This window comes from Ornithodoros turicata, unplaced genomic scaffold, assembly GCF_037126465.1.
Source record: "Ornithodoros turicata isolate Travis unplaced genomic scaffold, ASM3712646v1 ctg00001007.1, whole genome shotgun sequence".
Taxonomy (NCBI): domain Eukaryota; kingdom Metazoa; phylum Arthropoda; class Arachnida; order Ixodida; family Argasidae; genus Ornithodoros; species Ornithodoros turicata.
Window position 1 is genome coordinate 215,886 of NW_026999438.1, and position 16,663 is coordinate 232,548.

The 16,663-nt window shown below is 44.8% G+C and overlaps 1 protein-coding gene and 2 long non-coding RNA genes across 5 annotated transcripts in view; 1 reads left to right on the forward strand and 2 right to left on the reverse strand.

Moving 5' to 3' along the window:
* LOC135376064 (proton myo-inositol cotransporter-like) overlaps positions 1 to 16,663 on the reverse strand; it is a 173,648-nt gene that overhangs the window by 50,776 nt on the left and 106,209 nt on the right. For all 3 annotated transcript variants that reach the window (XR_010417519.1, XR_010417518.1, XM_064608656.1), the window contains exons 5-6: positions 9,148 to 9,311; positions 657 to 762 (exon numbers count right to left, since the gene is read on the reverse strand). Coding sequence is in view for 1 of the 3 variants with exons in the window: in XM_064608656.1 (XP_064464726.1) it covers positions 657 to 762; positions 9,148 to 9,311 (270 nt within the window). In the remaining 2 variants the exon portion in view is untranslated. The remainder of the gene's footprint in view (positions 1 to 656; positions 763 to 9,147; positions 9,312 to 16,663) is intronic.
* On the forward strand, positions 14,338 to 15,363 carry LOC135376066 (uncharacterized). Its single transcript, XR_010417521.1, has 3 exons — positions 14,338 to 14,381; positions 14,637 to 14,928; positions 15,019 to 15,363. It is a non-coding gene; the product is annotated as an uncharacterized LOC135376066 (long non-coding RNA).
* LOC135376068 (uncharacterized) lies at positions 15,908 to 16,588 on the reverse strand. Its single transcript, XR_010417522.1, has 4 exons — positions 16,541 to 16,588; positions 16,452 to 16,478; positions 16,337 to 16,372; positions 15,908 to 15,964 (listed from the first exon to the last, which is right to left on the reverse strand). It is a non-coding gene; the product is annotated as an uncharacterized LOC135376068 (long non-coding RNA).

Below are 16,663 nucleotides of genomic sequence, written 5' to 3' on the forward strand. Positions count from 1 at the left end.
CTCAAATACCATAAAACAAAAATATAGTGAAAACAGGAGAGGTGGTTTTACTGTATAGCCAGACACTGTCCATACAATTCCATAGCTTCACACTCCACTTAACACACCAAGATAAGCAAGCTGGTGTAACGATGTTGAATCATTTCCTTGAGGTTGACGTGGTGGTAGGGACAGGAATACAAAACACAAGTAGAAGACCTTTAACGCACTGTGTGTAAGGGAAACCGAGAACCAAGAGTAAAGAGAAGGAGTACACTTTGTTGTCTCGGCGAAGGTGAATACGATGCATGAAACGCGATTCTCTTAACGGTTAGCGGGGGCATTGGCAACTGCATAAGGAAGCGCATGTGCTCTATCAAAGATTGCAAGACAATATGAAGCAATTATACATATTAAAAGATGAGTAAAAAGTTTTTAACAGTAGAATAAAGGGATTAATAAAAACAAGTTAGGTCGTGGAAAGGAGGTTGTTCTTTAAGTTGAGCTCTAATCTTGATAGCACCCCATGTGTGCATGTATAAGATACATCACTACCTCTGCTACGTTATGTTGAGATCTTATACAATATATGTAAATTGGGAAAGAAAAAAGGTAGAGTGGACTTCCTCCAGTACGACACACAATCAAAGGAAAACATATAACAGATAGTTTCCCACCTGTAGTTCGAGCATGATCCTGGCTGTCCACTAGGAATGGCTCTTGGAGAATGCATATCTGCCAACTGAAATCCTGAAGCCAACACCGCCAAGCTTATAATTACACCTGAAACAATTAACATAAAATCAATGTAAATGTGAGTCGCAAAATAACAACCCTGGCCAGTCTCAACCACGTTGCTTGGTCCTTTTACAAAGTTTCATCACAAGGGGCGATACTCTACCCCATTTCCATGAATATGTATTTCTTAACATTACAAGGTGAAACTATGTTTGCAGTCACATATGACACTATATGATTGTGTTGGTATACACTAGGTGTTTCACGAAGGTCCCCCGGTCGAATAATTCGTAAGCAGGTGACTCTATCAAAAAGCTTTCTTTTCAGTGATCGTCCCTGAGACATCAGCCAAGAGCTGAGCAGTGAGAGGCTAATTTGCATATGCTCATTAATTAAACAAAACTCCAAGCTTTTATTTCGGACACTTTCGGAACCTCTGGTTTAGAGATCGGAACATTCAGCGAGAAATATTTCAGAAAAAATAAAGCATATCAGAAATAGTATGCAATAATATTACTCTAGTATGAAAACAGGTCCTCTTGGCCGCCGTAAGGAAAAAAAAAAGCTTCAGTAGTTGCACAACGTCCATAGGTCACGCACAGGAAGCTCGTTTATGGCCTCCTAAAAGAATATGCATGGGCTAACAGGTTGCCGTGTTGTGCGACCTTCAAACTCATTGAGGGACAAACTATGGGCTCGCAGTTCCTTCATTTTCACATCGGGCAATTATGTCGGGTGATGGTTACGTGTGCTACCGTAATTTCACGCGTATAAGCCGCACCGCAAATAAGCCGCTGGACGCATTTTTAGGAACGTTTTGAAAATTTTCTGGCAGATAAGCCGCGGGCAATACGAGACGACTGATTTGTGCGACAAAGGACACCATAGAGAAGGCCATAAACCCTGTGGTCCATACTCCGGGGTCGGCATAGTGTGCAACAAAGGAGGTCAGGTCTATAGAGTTCTACCAAGATCGGATTGTGCCCTTGTTGGGCGTTTTTCATGGATTGATGGGTCAGTGGTCTACCAGAAGACGTGAATCACTGTCACCACTTTCGTTAAAGCTGCTTGGGGGAATGCACCAGGAAGATCAATTTACTCGAATGTAGACCCGTCCGTGTTACGCACTGTTCGTGCATCAGCCGGCAGGGTAGTGCCGTTCTAGAGACACTATCGGCCCTTTTGTTAAAACCGACGTATGGGGAAAATACCAGGAAAAACTAGTCATCAGATGAGCCGCACCGGTGGAAAAGCCGCAGAGCACCCGTAAGAAAAAAAAATCGCGCATAAGCCGCGGCTGATACGCGTGAAATTACGGTAATTAAAGGGACGCTCGCAACGGGAACCCATCTATGACGCTGATACCGCTATGTGTGTCATGGGCCGATAATCTACCTGGCTAATTCTTTTGGATGAAAAATGCTTAGATATGAACAGATTTTAAAGGCCAGCCGGGTGTGCAGCTCCACGGCTGCAGAAGCTCCGACAGCATAACGTCACTCCTAAAACAGGGGTGTGAGAGCGTGGCGCTCAAAGCAGGAAAAGCGCCGCCCAGATGACCCCGTAAAGCAGTTACGTTCCCACTGCCGGGCGTGCAGGCCTCCTCGACTACGACGTTCAGGCGAATCTCCCTAGAGGGCGATGGCGTCATGTTCTGACGGCAGCGACACCTACTCATCGAGCTCACCCTCTGCGGAGGGTTCCTACCACTGATCTCTATGTATAAGGGCTGGATAGCGGATGGGTGAGGGTATCGCGGAAAAGGGTACGCCAACCGACCGCCATATTGCGGTGCTCAAAAGAGCCATTACAGCATGTATGTAAGGAATGCATGTAAGCTGTGACAAGTTTTGCTGTTTGTGAGCGCTTCCCTTGTTGCTTCGCTAAAATTTTGCCACGGATCGCTGCAGAAATCCCTCGTGATTGGATTCCTTACTTTTTTTGTGTGAAATCCCGTCACACACACGTTATTTCCTGTCTATTTTGTACTCGTGTGAGGTCGTGTCGTTCCAATTTTGTACTTTGAGCTTCGATTATGTTATTTCTGGTTTTGTGTGGTGTTGTATTTGTTGTGTTACGTTTCCTTTGTCGTCTGTCAGCATGTTGCTTCTCGTGTTTCTCCCATTTCCTTTCTGCTCGGGGGTGTGGAATGCCAGGGAGCAGTATTCTCAGAATTGACTCTCAGCATTCAGCAATGTTTGGCACGTTTGTTTATGTAACCACCTTAATACGCTTGAGTATAAACATTATGCTTCGCACAGGAAGTTTAGATATGACTAGTTATGACACGAAATGCCGAATGACACCAAAGCACTTCCAAAGGACTACATTGATATTAAGTATGTGATATAAAGGCTATATACGGTAAAAACACATCGACTACAAATATGTGCACTGGGGAGGTAAATGGCGGTAAAGACAGTTAAAAATGACTAGAGGTAGGGTGGATAAGTCATAAAAAGGGCTAAGTAGCAATGTCTTGTGGTGAAAGCTCCAACATCAAAGCATCACAAGTCCTGTTGCAAGAGCAAGTTTGAAGCAGTCAACCAGGTAAGTGGGCAGAGTGCATTACTGGTTGTTCAATATGATCAACGGTGACAATTTCTTTCGCACAGGCCTGGCTGTCACCTTCTCTGTATATTCCTTGGCAAGGTGGAACAGTCCGATACTGCTGTAGCACTGGGAAACTTCTTTGATCAGTCGGATTACGTTGTTTTCACATTTTTTTTTATTTGGGCTGCATCCAAACATATGTTGTCGCAAACTTAAGCAGGGAGAATAAAGAGTAGACATTCGAGGTTGAAAAATTATTTATTGTCTCTAAGTAAAGTAAACATACGTCGGAAAGGAAAAAAAAAAAAGAAAACACTGTCAAGGAGCCCGCGAAGAGGGAATCACACACGTAACATGAAAAACGGTTAGGAACAACTAAGATTTATTTGAACAAGAATTTTCGTTCAAGAGAACCTCTGTTCTCTTAGAGAACATCTGTTCTCTTGGGTTGTATATATACTTGTGTCGCACTTAGTTTTGTAACCTGAAGAAGTGCAGTCTCTTGCACGAAAGTTCTTGTTCAAATAAATCTTAGTTGCTCCTAACCGTTTTTCATGTTACGTAAAGTAAACATGCTGGAACGCACCAAAGAGACATGTGGCTGGTGTGTTTGTATGTCCCACTAATACGAGTTTGTACGTTAGGCAAAATTTTCATGCAATACTTTTTCTTTATATGCTTTTGCCCATCTTAGTACTGTCCAAATCCAATATGGAGTGGCTTTTAACTGCATATGAATGCATAATTCAGGAGTGTTTTCATATACTGCACTAGTTGCAGCTTTAAGGTGCCCTTCATGCAGTACTCATTCCAATCATCAGCCATCGCTTGAAACTCTTAAATAGGGAACATGATTCAAAGAGGCTAGATTTTCATGCAAATACACACTTTCAACCAGAGTTCGAGGCAACTCGTTACTGTAACTAAGTTCTTTTTTTGGTAACTTATAACTTAACTCACCACTTTTGTGCCGTGGTAACTTTCAGAGGAACTCGTTTCTTTTTCAGGTAACTTTGCCAAAGTAACTTAAGCTAAGTTCCAAGTTACTTTTAATTCGCTTTTCACTCACGTCCACTTGTTTTCTTGCTTTCTCTCCGGTTCTTCCATGGCATTTTATGTCATAAAACGTGATGTTCAGTCAATGACAGTATTCTGTTCAGGAAGTAAGAACCGCTGCTATCGAAATGAAGCTGAACCGTTGTGTGCCCACAGGGAATAAGATGCAAAGCGTTCGCATTGTTGGACATAAACGAAAACTCGACGCAGGCAACTCAGGGTCGAACTCAACTGCTCACACGCGCTGCACCTGTGTAGTGCTATTTTGTGTCCGAAGTAACTTGGGAGTAACTCGTTCTTTTTTTAACTAACTCCGCAACTGCGAGCTACGTTTCGGGCTGAATAATTAACTTAGTTACATTTTTCACACGGTAACTTCGTAAGGATCTCCTTTTGAAGGGTAACTTCTCTATCTATGCTTACAACTCTGCATGCTTTTTGTACACTGCATAAAGTAAGATACTCTTGCCCCAGTGAATTTGTTGCGTGTTTTAAATGCATGCAAGTGAATTTCTAGAGGTGCATATTTTGAGCAAGATTATTGAATTTCTCATGCATGTGTGTTCAACCAGCTTTTAGTGCATATAAATCCGGCCTCTACATATGACGTATGCATTATTACTTTCTGGAGGTGTTCTGGGAAGTCGAACTTGTTGGGCACAGCGTCTGCCTCAGTCCAACGGTTTGCCCCGTTTTGTCGAAGCACCTGTCTTTAAAATGTTTGCTGCACACCAGTGATGTCCTCGACGGCGTCCAGTCCTTTCGCCTGACATTCACCACACACTTTTTTAAACGTTGTGGGCGGCTGTGAGGGAACCTGCATTGAACAATTTATACCATCAATTACGGCAGGGATGACAAGGCTGATCCAAGCAAGCAATCGTCGATACTGTGACGAACAAACTGAGCCGTAGATCTCACACCTGACAAGCGCACTTCAACGTTTGCTGCGTGCCGAGACCATACCCGTGAACTGCAGGAAGTCTGGACTATAACAATAACTCTATCCAGATAGCGTACTGCTTGGAGTTTAACGTTTAGATCTTGAGATACGAGTCACAAAGTGCCGCGCACATGGTTCAACAGCAACGTTTTGTCGCCCCGCTCGTGGACTAATAAATCACATTTATTTGTAAAACTAAGTCACTTACTTGTGAAATGTCGTCCTCGGTGCCTTGCCAGTACGGGCAGTACATCCATAACCACAGCAGGCGGGCATGACACCACAAAAATGCTACGCAAAGGCGCATGCAGAATATGCAGCTGAGTCGCGGACGGCAATGTTTTGAGCTTCGCAAGATGGCGGCCGGTGACCGTACGGTTGCACCCTCAATCCGCTATCTAGCCTATTAATATAGAGATCAGTGGTGCATACGTTCGTCGCCGCAATTAATGCATGGGAGCAATTGCACTCCAGTCAACACAGAACAGCGGTTTGTTAGAATTACGCTACCTTTGAGAATGCAATGCGACGGAAATTTGAAGCAGTTGCTCGGTGCGTCTCGTCCACGCGTGTCTCTCGGTTTTCGTTTTGCGAAGTTTGCCATTTCTCGAACTCTGAGCGGTGTCTCAAACCATGCCTGACGTTATTGCAGAGCTAAATGATGCTGTAACGGCACCAAAGCTCCAGGACTATCGCCTCTTCGCTTTTTTATCAGCGACGCCGACAGGTGAGTGAGCTGTTTGACGTGCTCTCATTTTGCTTCACCATGTGAATGGTGCTTTCATGCTGTCCCTGTGCACATTAAAGGTTTCTTCAAAGGGCAATGTATGCCAACCTGCCTTCTGAGGCTGTCACTGCCGTCAGAAAGGAGCGGTGGTTATGTGCAGTGCTCTCCACCGATGACCAATAGACGATTTCAGAAATTGCATGGTTGGCCCGCCAGAGAGCGCCGTGTTGCGAATGCCCCACTGCAGCTTGGGATTTAGTTTTCATGAGTCAGACAGAAGAAGAAGAGCGCAAACGGTTTCGGTTTTCCCTCCTTCCTTCGAGCAACAGGCAGGCAAGCACGAATGCAAACCATTACCTACGACGCATTGCGCGATGCGCGTTACTTGGGCGACGGAGGGTTCCCGTGCGGAGCACAAGAGCAATATCTGAAATCGCCTATTCACCGGGGTTGCCCCAAAGCGAAACCGTCTGGAATGCTCGTCCCTCTGTACGAGTGAAGGTACGTACGTACGTTCTCTGGTACCTCAAGGTAGGCATCTTACCCACAAGATAAATATAACGCTGGCCATTCTGGTGTTCATCCATTGAATCATTGCTTTGGGCAGAGTTCTTTGAGTCATAGGGGAGCTCGATCATGGAAAGCGATTGGGTGTCCTCTGCCGCGTTGTCGCAGATTACACTCTAAAAACAGAACTTATGTCTTTCTGTTCTCTTCTGTGTACACATGAAGGGGGCGTAGGGCGCGTTTACAAGCACTGAACTCAGTCATAAAAATGTTGCATTATTTTTACGTGCACAGTCGAGTTGCATGAACCTTATTGGGATCCTAATCAACCACATGCGGAAATATATAGCAATTACAAGCATGGAATATTGATAATTTGTGTCATATAAAGGGACGCACTGTGAGAATTTGCTGTCAACAACTTCACAGTCACCACTAAGTCTTAGACGCAGGTACAGTGTCCTAAATTACCTTTTGCATGCCATGCTATCACTATAAATTTTAACGTTTATTTATAGCCACATGATGCCACAATGACGAGTGCCCAATTACCCATGGATTACAACTTTGTGAGCTTCAAGATGTTTCTTGTTTCAGTGCTGCGAATTGAAAAAGGGCAGGAGTTACAGGAACGTGTAAAAATCGCTATAATTTTTGTGGCATAGGAGCACAACATGATGATTCACTGCTGCTATCCTTTCTGTTGATACTCCGAATACGTGCAAAGCTCTCTGCGCCAAGGATGAGCCTGGGTCAAGGTTGATGCTCCCCCTTCAGTGCCAACCACCACCACTTTGACATATGTCCTAAACAATGGGACAATCATGGACATGTTAAAATTCAAGAGTTCCACAGTGCAAGAGCGTGCCTCTGCAAAGAAACCACTTAAGACTGATGTTACCCCACTGGTGCTGATGCTGAGACTGCCTGCTGTGATTACGCGTTACCCTGAATCGGGATTGACTTGCAAGCCGAAGAGTTGTTTTCAAATGGGATATCGTTTTTATGACAGTGGCGTGCTGTGCCAAATGGAAAGGAAAAAGACAAAGGTGGACTTCGGAGAAGTGGCTCATGTTGAATCCTGTTTGGCATGATAAAAAGTGGTTTGATCTTGGGGTGGGAAAGTAAGTATATTTAGGGAGTGGCTTTTTCGGGTTAAACCTGATTCCCCGCGATTATCCCCTCCCGTATCAGCGTAGGATCAATTTGGGTTAAACACAATTTCACCCCAAATTGTAGTCACCTATCAGGTTTTACTACGTTGTGCAAATTGCGTGTTACTTTCTGATATAGAGTTTCCACTAGATTTTCCAGACCAGCATTGTAAGCCTGGTGTGCAGGGAATGTTATAGCCTAATTTACAGCCACTAGTACATCCAGTTGAGAGTCTGCGAGATTCCAACATCTCGGGCGAGCTATGAAGTAACCTTACCGTGGTCATTCCCGATTTCTTTAATTGGCAATCGACTGGTGCTCAGATTCAGTGCTGGGAACCTTCGTTTATAATACCATCTGTGTGTGTATTGTGCCAGTGCCTTGTGAAAACAATAAGTATAGCATAAATATACAGGGTGTCCCAGAAAATGGGTCATTGAATTATAATAAAGAACTACGGCACCTAGAATCATGCGGTCAACGGCATTTGTTCTTACTACGCTTTTGTCACCTCCTGATGTGAATGTCATGTATCTTTACTGATGCAAATATTTGCGAACTTAACTTGGAAATTTGCCAAGTAGACCTTTACTTGGCAAATTTACCCCAGCAGTACGAAGAGCGTGCCAAATTCACTAAAATTCATGGTAATTGACGATGACATTCACGAGCTATCCCATTGGAAAAAATAGCTGAACATCATGCTTTTTGGAGCATCGGACCATAATGCGCTATGACTTTTTGAGCACAATCGCTGTTAGTGCGACGAAAGGAGGTTCCAAACCCAGCCCACAGAGTGATGGTAGAAAAAGTGACAGTTCCTGAAATTGGGAAAGGGAAAGCATGATCGCTCCGAAAGCCGGACGCGATAAGCCATGCCTGTGTCGTCTCTTTCTGCAGTGCTGGTGTGGGCAGGGTTTCCAACCTCCTTTCGTTGGACTGACAATGATTGCGCTGAAAACTTTGTTTTCTGGGACACCCTGTATAACAGCCAAATAAAAATAAAGTAGTCATACAGCAATAGGAGACAAGCAAAAAGACGTGAGTCTCCCAAATCGAACTGTGGACCCTCCGTCTCAAAGTCCGACACTCTACCTCTGGACAAACAGCGCTGGGGAGCATGCCACCTTAAACTCGCGACCTTAATCGTGCACAGTGGGGATTATTTCAGAGTCAGAGGCAAACGGCGTGATAAGGCACGACGAGCGTGGCACCATCTAGTCTTGGGAAAATTGTGAATCGGAGTTGCTCCTAGACTGGTATGCGCTCTTAAGAATGAAATATTTCTTCTGTTTACTGTACGTTCACCACAGCGAAACATAATCATGCAAGCTCGCACCATTTGGATGTTGTACACCAGTTTTAACATTCAGGTTGTGCCATAATACATTGTTTCGAAATGCTAGAAAGAGCAATGTACGGATGTGAAAATATGCGCATGTTGGCTCAAATATCCCATTCTTTGACAGAGGAAAGTCGAGAATCCTACCTATAAGGCTTAGAAGCAGAAGCATTCGCCTTCCCAGTCGCTCGACAAGTGCCATGGCTATAAAGGAGCATGCGAAGTTGACAAAAGTTGTGGCGGCAGATAGCCATATAGCTTCAGACTCTTCATGAACGCCAGACATCTGGATGATCGTAGCGCCATAGTACCTGTGCAAAAGAATACGAGTCCATGTCTTACGCAACAGTTCACTCACAGCCTAAGGTGAGCATTCTCATGAGGGCGAGGACGTCCTCACCCTTACCCAACGAACATTGAGGTGAGGCGAGGCGAGGAGAAATTTTCAGAAAGAACATTGAGGTGACAAACTTTCTTCAGCGAAAAGACGGAGGTGTGCAAAGACATATACGCATACGTGTATTAGTTAATGAATACAAATACACTGAACCCAAACTAGAAAAAAATACATAGGCATAGGGTACTCAGAATAATGGTTACAGGACATAGAAAAAGATTATCGTTACATCACAAATGTTTCTTGCACTTGACGGCTTTTGTAAAGAGAAGATGGATTATCGATGAGGCGGGGTTGGAGCATGACGTCACGCATCGTACCCAATCGGGAGGAGATGCATTCCTTCCCGCAAACGCTTTTGACCTAGCCGTTCTTATTGTTGCCAATAAAAATTAATTAATTAATGCCTGCATGCTCTGCAATCTTTATGAATGTAATTCGATTATTTTTTTAAACAAAGGGCAATCCAATGGTACACTTTATGAGAGGGCACGGGGTACGAGACCGTCCCTTTAAAGGGTTAAACTCGTGTGAGATTGTGGACAGTTTGCTCAGCGTGTTTGCTAGTGGGGTAGTTTCATTTTAAATCGAACGTGAAAGTCGTATTTTTTAATTTGCCCACAAAAAATATATGTTACAGGACAGCTCAAACGACGCAAATCGCGCCACGTGCGACGCTCGTGCGTGGAGTAGTTTCCGCGTGGGCGAGGACTCTCCCACGCGAAAACTAGGAAAGGAAGCGGAAACTAGGAACTATGAAGCGGCGAGGAAAGTCTGAGACTGCTTGAGCGCGCTTTCTTTCTGGACCGACTTTGACGGGATCTAGCACCGCTGATTTTATGCTAGGAACTGGAGGTTTTTTTGTGATTATAGGCTGCACCATAGACACTGTTGAGAGCCACCCACAGAACTCTGAGGGCCACAGATTTTCTGTTAAAAAATGCCAAACTTGGAGTAAACGTTCAAAAAGGCCAAACTTTGTTACCAATTTGCTTCATGACGGAACGTCTGAGGACATCGAGCTGAGTGCCATTCGATAGGACGCTGAAAGAGCTTTCGTGCTGTATAGAGTTCATTTTTGTCAGCCCAGTGGTTTCTGTGTTATTAGCTTGAGAATCGCACATGGTAGGCGAAAATTGCCAATGTTGCATCTCAATTTTCCTTCAATTTCCTTGATTATTTTTGAGAAGGTGGCGTCATGTCTCTACTTTAGACGCCAAGTGAGACAATCTTTTATTTTTACCTAAGGAACGCGCAGCGTTCTTTTTTTTTTTATCAGGCAGGGTCCACGACGCTGCGGCCTTGCGCGCCCTACCCACGAGCACGCGACCTTCAACCTCTTCTTTGCTACAGGTCTCCTGCTGACGGAGAAATCAATGACCACGCTGCGTGAGCTTGTTGTATTGTACCCAGAGCATCTCTTTACGTTTATCCAATGGTCTCCCAGTTCCGTCAGGCTCATTCAAACCGTGGGAGAGTACATGAGTTGCCTGTGCGCCCTTGACGAGAAGCCCCAGTCCGACGAACATACCGACAAAGCAGTGAGAAGAAACGAAGCGCTTCGTAAAGATCTTTATCCACTGGTAACATCGCAGCTTTTGTTTCAGGTTGCCGCCAATCCCCCAGGCTGTGTGAAAGTCACATCTTTTTCATTAGTAAAAGAACGTTGTGGAAGTTTCGAAAAACGTAAAATGTGCCCATTGCGACACCCCTGCAGGTGATGGCTGCCACCATTGTATTAGTATCATCCGATAGCTTTATACATGACCATTCACATGGTATAAAGTGACTGGGTTCAACCGCATTTTTTGTCCGCCTAGTATCGCAAAACCACGAGTGGGACGCGAAAATTTTGCATGTTCGATGTTAATTATTTCTAAAACGCCAGAATATTTTTCACGATTTATTCCACAGGGGCATAATTATGCCTGCACTTTGCGCTGCTGGTAAGGTACCTTTTCTCTTTTTGATTGAGACGCAGGACTACCTGTCCGTGGAGCGATTTTTCCACACAAAGGCGCTCCTCGTATGTTTACGAGCGCGTTTTGCTCAGTGTTCTTGCTAATTCAGTGTAAGTCCTAGACTACTGCCATTTTAAACCTCCTAATAAACGAACTCGAACAGGTCCAGAAGACACTCTTTACACGAATAAAATTTTATTTACAAGAAATAATGCTCGAGCGTGGCTGACCTTTGCAGTGCTACGGGTCAGCCTAGCCAGAAACAGCGGACACCTTAATACAATTTGGTCTCGTTGGTCGTTGCTTCTTAGCCACAACAGTTTCTCTCGCAGACCTGGGATTGGTTTGGCTGACTTCCATTCATCAAGCTTTCGGTCTTTGTGCTCGCTTGCGTCCTTCTGAGAAACGTACAATAGCACACCAAGGCAAAAATCTGGACTGGTTCCAGAATGGTTCCAGTTGAATCTGGACTGGTTCCAGTTGAATGTGGATGGTCCCGGAATGGTTACAGTTGAATCTGGATGATCCCAGCTGGATTCCCAAGTGGAGTGGCCGGTTCCACATTGGTAAATTCAGTGGTACCACTCTGGCCTCAAATGGTTCCAGAACTTACAGTGGGAGCCTCACAGGTACCACTTTCTTCCCACAATGGTCAATTGAAGCACTTGAGATTCCAAGCTGTGCAGCTTCCCCTTTGAGATCCGTTAGGGGAGGAAGAGTTCACTCTTGCCATATACCCTTGCGGTTTGTTTAATAGATTATTGTGATGTACTTTAGCACACGTAACATCTATTTTTATTGATTTTTATCCATCTACGTCTTCGACAAAATGTATGCTGTAACTTCAATTCGTGCTCATATTCTCATCTAAAGGTGAACGTCATAAAAAGTACCAGCAAAATGTTAAAAGTACATTCAAAAGATGACAAACTACGTTAACTAATTAGAAGAAGAAAAACCAAAGAGGTAATTGCACGGGCCAGAGAGAGGAGAGTGTCAGTTGGAACTTGGACGCGTCTTAGCAAGTTGTTTTTTCTCTTCGGTTGCCTGGCAGAGATCGGACATCTCCTGTGCAGCACTTACGTGTTTTTAGTGCGTTTTCTACGACAACGTGATGACAATGATTCATGTGAAACATATTGTTGACATCTCGGAGAAGTTTTGACGCTAAGAAGACGACACGGCGTACAGAGAAGAACCGGACGATGAAACGTCAAACGGACTGCACATAATGCTTGTTCTGATGTTAACAGGTATAAGTGCTTACTGTGATGCTTCGATTACTATTGATTATGTGTTTTATTTCAGGAGCTAGAGGAACTTGAGAAACATGGTTAGGAAGAGTCTATAAAGGTTAGGATCGTTTGGTGAAGAGGAAAAGGGTACATGTCGCGACCTACATGAACGGAGGTGTCATCTTCTCTGAGAAAATACAAGGTGTGAGGTGGTCAACAAAACGCCATGCTTCCTGTGGTCCGTGAGTGCATCGCACAGGCAACACAGGGATATGCCTAGTCTAGACGCAGTGAGTTATTACGCGTAAAATACGTGAGAGATGTATCGATTATTTCTTTATACTTAGTGTATGCTCATAGCAGAATAAACAATATTTACTTGAACAGTATGTGCTTTTCTACGCATTACTTTCGGTCATGCATTCAGTGGTCCTAGCTGCAAAGTGGGAGGATCCGATACCACTTAGCAGAGGGGACCACTGGATAAATTCCATTGGTTCCACATTCCAAATGGTTCCTGTCCAATGATCCACTTCGAAGTGGTCCCACTCCAGATTTTTGCCTGAGCAATATTGGGGCATCTGGGTGCCAACTTGCAAACGAAGTCGTCCGCTGTTTGAATAACATCCGCTGGTGATGACCTCAAGTTGTAAACAGTGGCACTCTGTTTTAGAATGAATGCCGCCAATGCAGTCACAAGCGTTTTTGCCATGGCCTGGCGCAGAAAACAGCCACTTGCGGATTCTTGGGCACCTTGCCATTTCAAACGCTTGATATCTATTTCTGAAATGTGCACTGGCACCGTCAGAGACGTACACACATTCGCGGTATATCGGCCCATTTTCATTGATCCGCTCATCAATGCTTTTAGTGCAAGCGAAGCGAATGCAGAATCATGGCACGTGTCCCCACTTATCACAGCAAAACTCCGCGTGCTTTTAGTCCCAGTCACCACACACGTAAAAATTGTGACTTGTTCCTTCTTCCAATGGTAGCTCTGTACAGCGTCTGGCAAACAGTGGCGGGCAGTATCGCAGATACATGTATCTTCGATACAATCTTTCGATACATTTTGTGTATCGGTATTAGGTATCGCGTGCTAAAAATGAGAGTATCGGGGTATCGGTATCGAAAATACATTTTTAGTGTATCGTGTATTTTAACGATACTCGATACCAAAAAAGACGCAAATATTGAGGCTGTTGTGAGACTCAAGGCCCGTTCCGACATACAGTGCTTTGCTCCACAGCGCTGCACCACAGCACTGCAAAACAGCGGTGTATTTCCACTGTGGGGTTCGCACTTGCAGCGCTTGTCCCAGCGCTGTACTTGGTGATCTCACGTGATCGTAGGTATTTCCGCATTTACGACTTCCGGCCCTCCGCGGCAAACATGGCGCCTCGCGATGTTGACTTTGTATTCGCTGCACACCTTCAAATAAACGTCTTGCTCCTGCTGCTCCTTTTGAAGAGGTCAAGGCGGAACCCACGCTTCTGGGTTCGTGAAATATTCCGCCACCGCGATCAAGAAGGTTTCGGAGCCAATCTTATCCCACGGCTACGTGACCGGGATACGCAATACTTCAGGGAGTGAGTAGCATTGCTCAGTTGGCTTGCATAATTACATAATTAATGATGTGGTAACGAGATGGGTTATTTGCAGTTTCCTGCGGATGAGCCCGTCGACATTCACAACGCTGCTGGAACTCGTGCGACCCGAAATCACTGCAAGAGACACTCGATGGCGACAGGCGATTCCAGCCGAAACACGACTTGCGTTGACGATTAGGTAAGCTCGATAGTAAATTGACTGAGCACAGTAGGGCCGGGAACTAATACTAAAAATTCGTTTTATAATACCAACGTAATGGTAATATTCCCGGTGCGTTCAGAAATAAGACCTGAGCGGCTCGTATGCCAAATTGTAGAATGACGGCGATGGGTATTGTTGCTCACCAAGAGTCGACTCTGATAGTTAATTGAGTCCTATTCCCGAATGCAACCTTTACGAATCCGGAATGTTGCGGATGTGTGTGTCTTACAGGTTTCTGGCCAGCGGCGACAACCAAAGAAGTATGTCCTATGGCTTTAGGGTCGGCAGGTCGACCGTATGCACTATTGTTTCAACCACTTGTCTTGCACTATGGAACAGACTGCACCCAATATATGCCAGATTGCCATCTACCCCTGAAGAATGGAGGAGAATTGCACAAGACTTCAATGTTCTTTGGCACTTCCCTAATTGTGTTGGGGCAATAGATGGTAAACATGTGGTGATAGAATGCCCCGACAACTCTGGCTCCACCAACCACAACTATAAGGGCTCCTTCAGCGTGGTAAGTCGTCGTAGTCTTGCTTTTCTTATAGTTTATAAGGATGAGGCAGTCACACAGGCTGTTCATTTCGAACTGTCTCAAACTTTCTAGGTGCTAATGGCAATCTGCGATGCTCAATATCGCTTCATCATGGTTGACATTGGGAAACCAGGAAGCGAAAGTGATGGCGGCATTTTCTCAAGAAGTGTGTTGGGCAGTCGCTTTGAGCGGCGCGAGCTGAACCTTCCACAGCCGTGCCCCTTGGAGCATGGTGGACCGGAGGTACCGTTTGTTATTGTAGGAGACGAGGCGTTCCCCCTCAAGACCTATTTGATGCGGCCATATCCAAGGGTGGAAGGGCTGCAACATGCAGAAAAAGTGTTCAACTACAGGCTCAGCAGGGCAAGAAGAGTTGTTGAAAATGCATTCGGCATTCTTGCAAATAGGTGGAGGATTCTGCGACGGCCATTCAAAGCATCACCTCACAATACAAGTGCATATGTAGGTGCCTGTGTCGCGATGCATAACTTTCTTCTGAGTGACTGTGAAAGCAGACCTATCTACGCACCTCCCGGGCTCGCGGACTCTGAAAATGAACTGCGTGACGTCACGGATGGTGAATGGAGAGATGATATTGTAACAGGGCTCACCAGCATCGGTCACAGAGTAGGATCAAATAACCATAAGCGCGAGAGTTCGCAGATCAGGAGAACGTATACAGATTATTTTCTGAATGCTGGAGCCGTGCCATGGCAAGACAGGATTGTAAACCGAGGAAAGTGACGCAAACAAAGTTCCAGAGATTTCAAGTTAACATTTACTGGCATGTCAAACATCGTGCATGTTGTCTAGATCTGTCTCAACGTCCAACAGGTCATTTTGCACTTTTGTCATGAAGCGCAGCTGCTTCATCCGAGGCAGCTGCCGGATCCTTTGAACCATCATGATTCCAAAGAAGTACACTTCATCGTGCTGCTCCTGTGACCTCCTCCATTCGTTTAGAGAATCCATGTTGTCCCTGATGCAGTTCACTATGTCTTCACCGCCACGCCTCCGCCTGCGAATGACCGCTTTTCTTTCAATAACTGCCACAAAATAGCTGCAAGTCATGCACTCCTGTGGACACTAGCAACAAACCTTGTACTATACACTTCTAAACGAGTTAAGAGCAATACTTACAGATGTTACATATATCATTATCCTGCACACGTGCAAGCAAATAACGTTTTTATTCAACAGTGAATTTACTGGTCAGTTAAATAAAGAGCTGTGCTTTGTTCTGCAGTTTCTGCACCAGTTTCTCATATTACTGGCCCCAATTTATCGATTACAATATCTCCCTTGAGAGCAAGGTAAGTTTAATTACATCATCATTGCAGAGAAGCATCCAACTGTGTGGTATAATCGGCCATTTGAACCGCATGCTCACCTCTTTGCGGTCAGTATAGGTGTCCCCGAACAGGAACTAGAAGAAAGAAAGGGATCACACCAAACAGTTGTTTGTGAGTTCCCAACGGCTGGGTCAGTAGACAACTGCAACTTACCTCTGTGACGAGTCGTGCTCGAGCACCCTGAAATGAAATATTGACCCTGATATTGGAATATGACAACTGTGCAAGCAAATATTTCGTACCTGGGAAAATTTGACGACCCTCCAGTTGAGGCTTGAAATGGACTGCTGCTGCTGCTGCAACAGAAACAGAGAACTTGTGTAGAGATTACAAAGTTATCCGATTTCTGCATTCGAAATAATTTC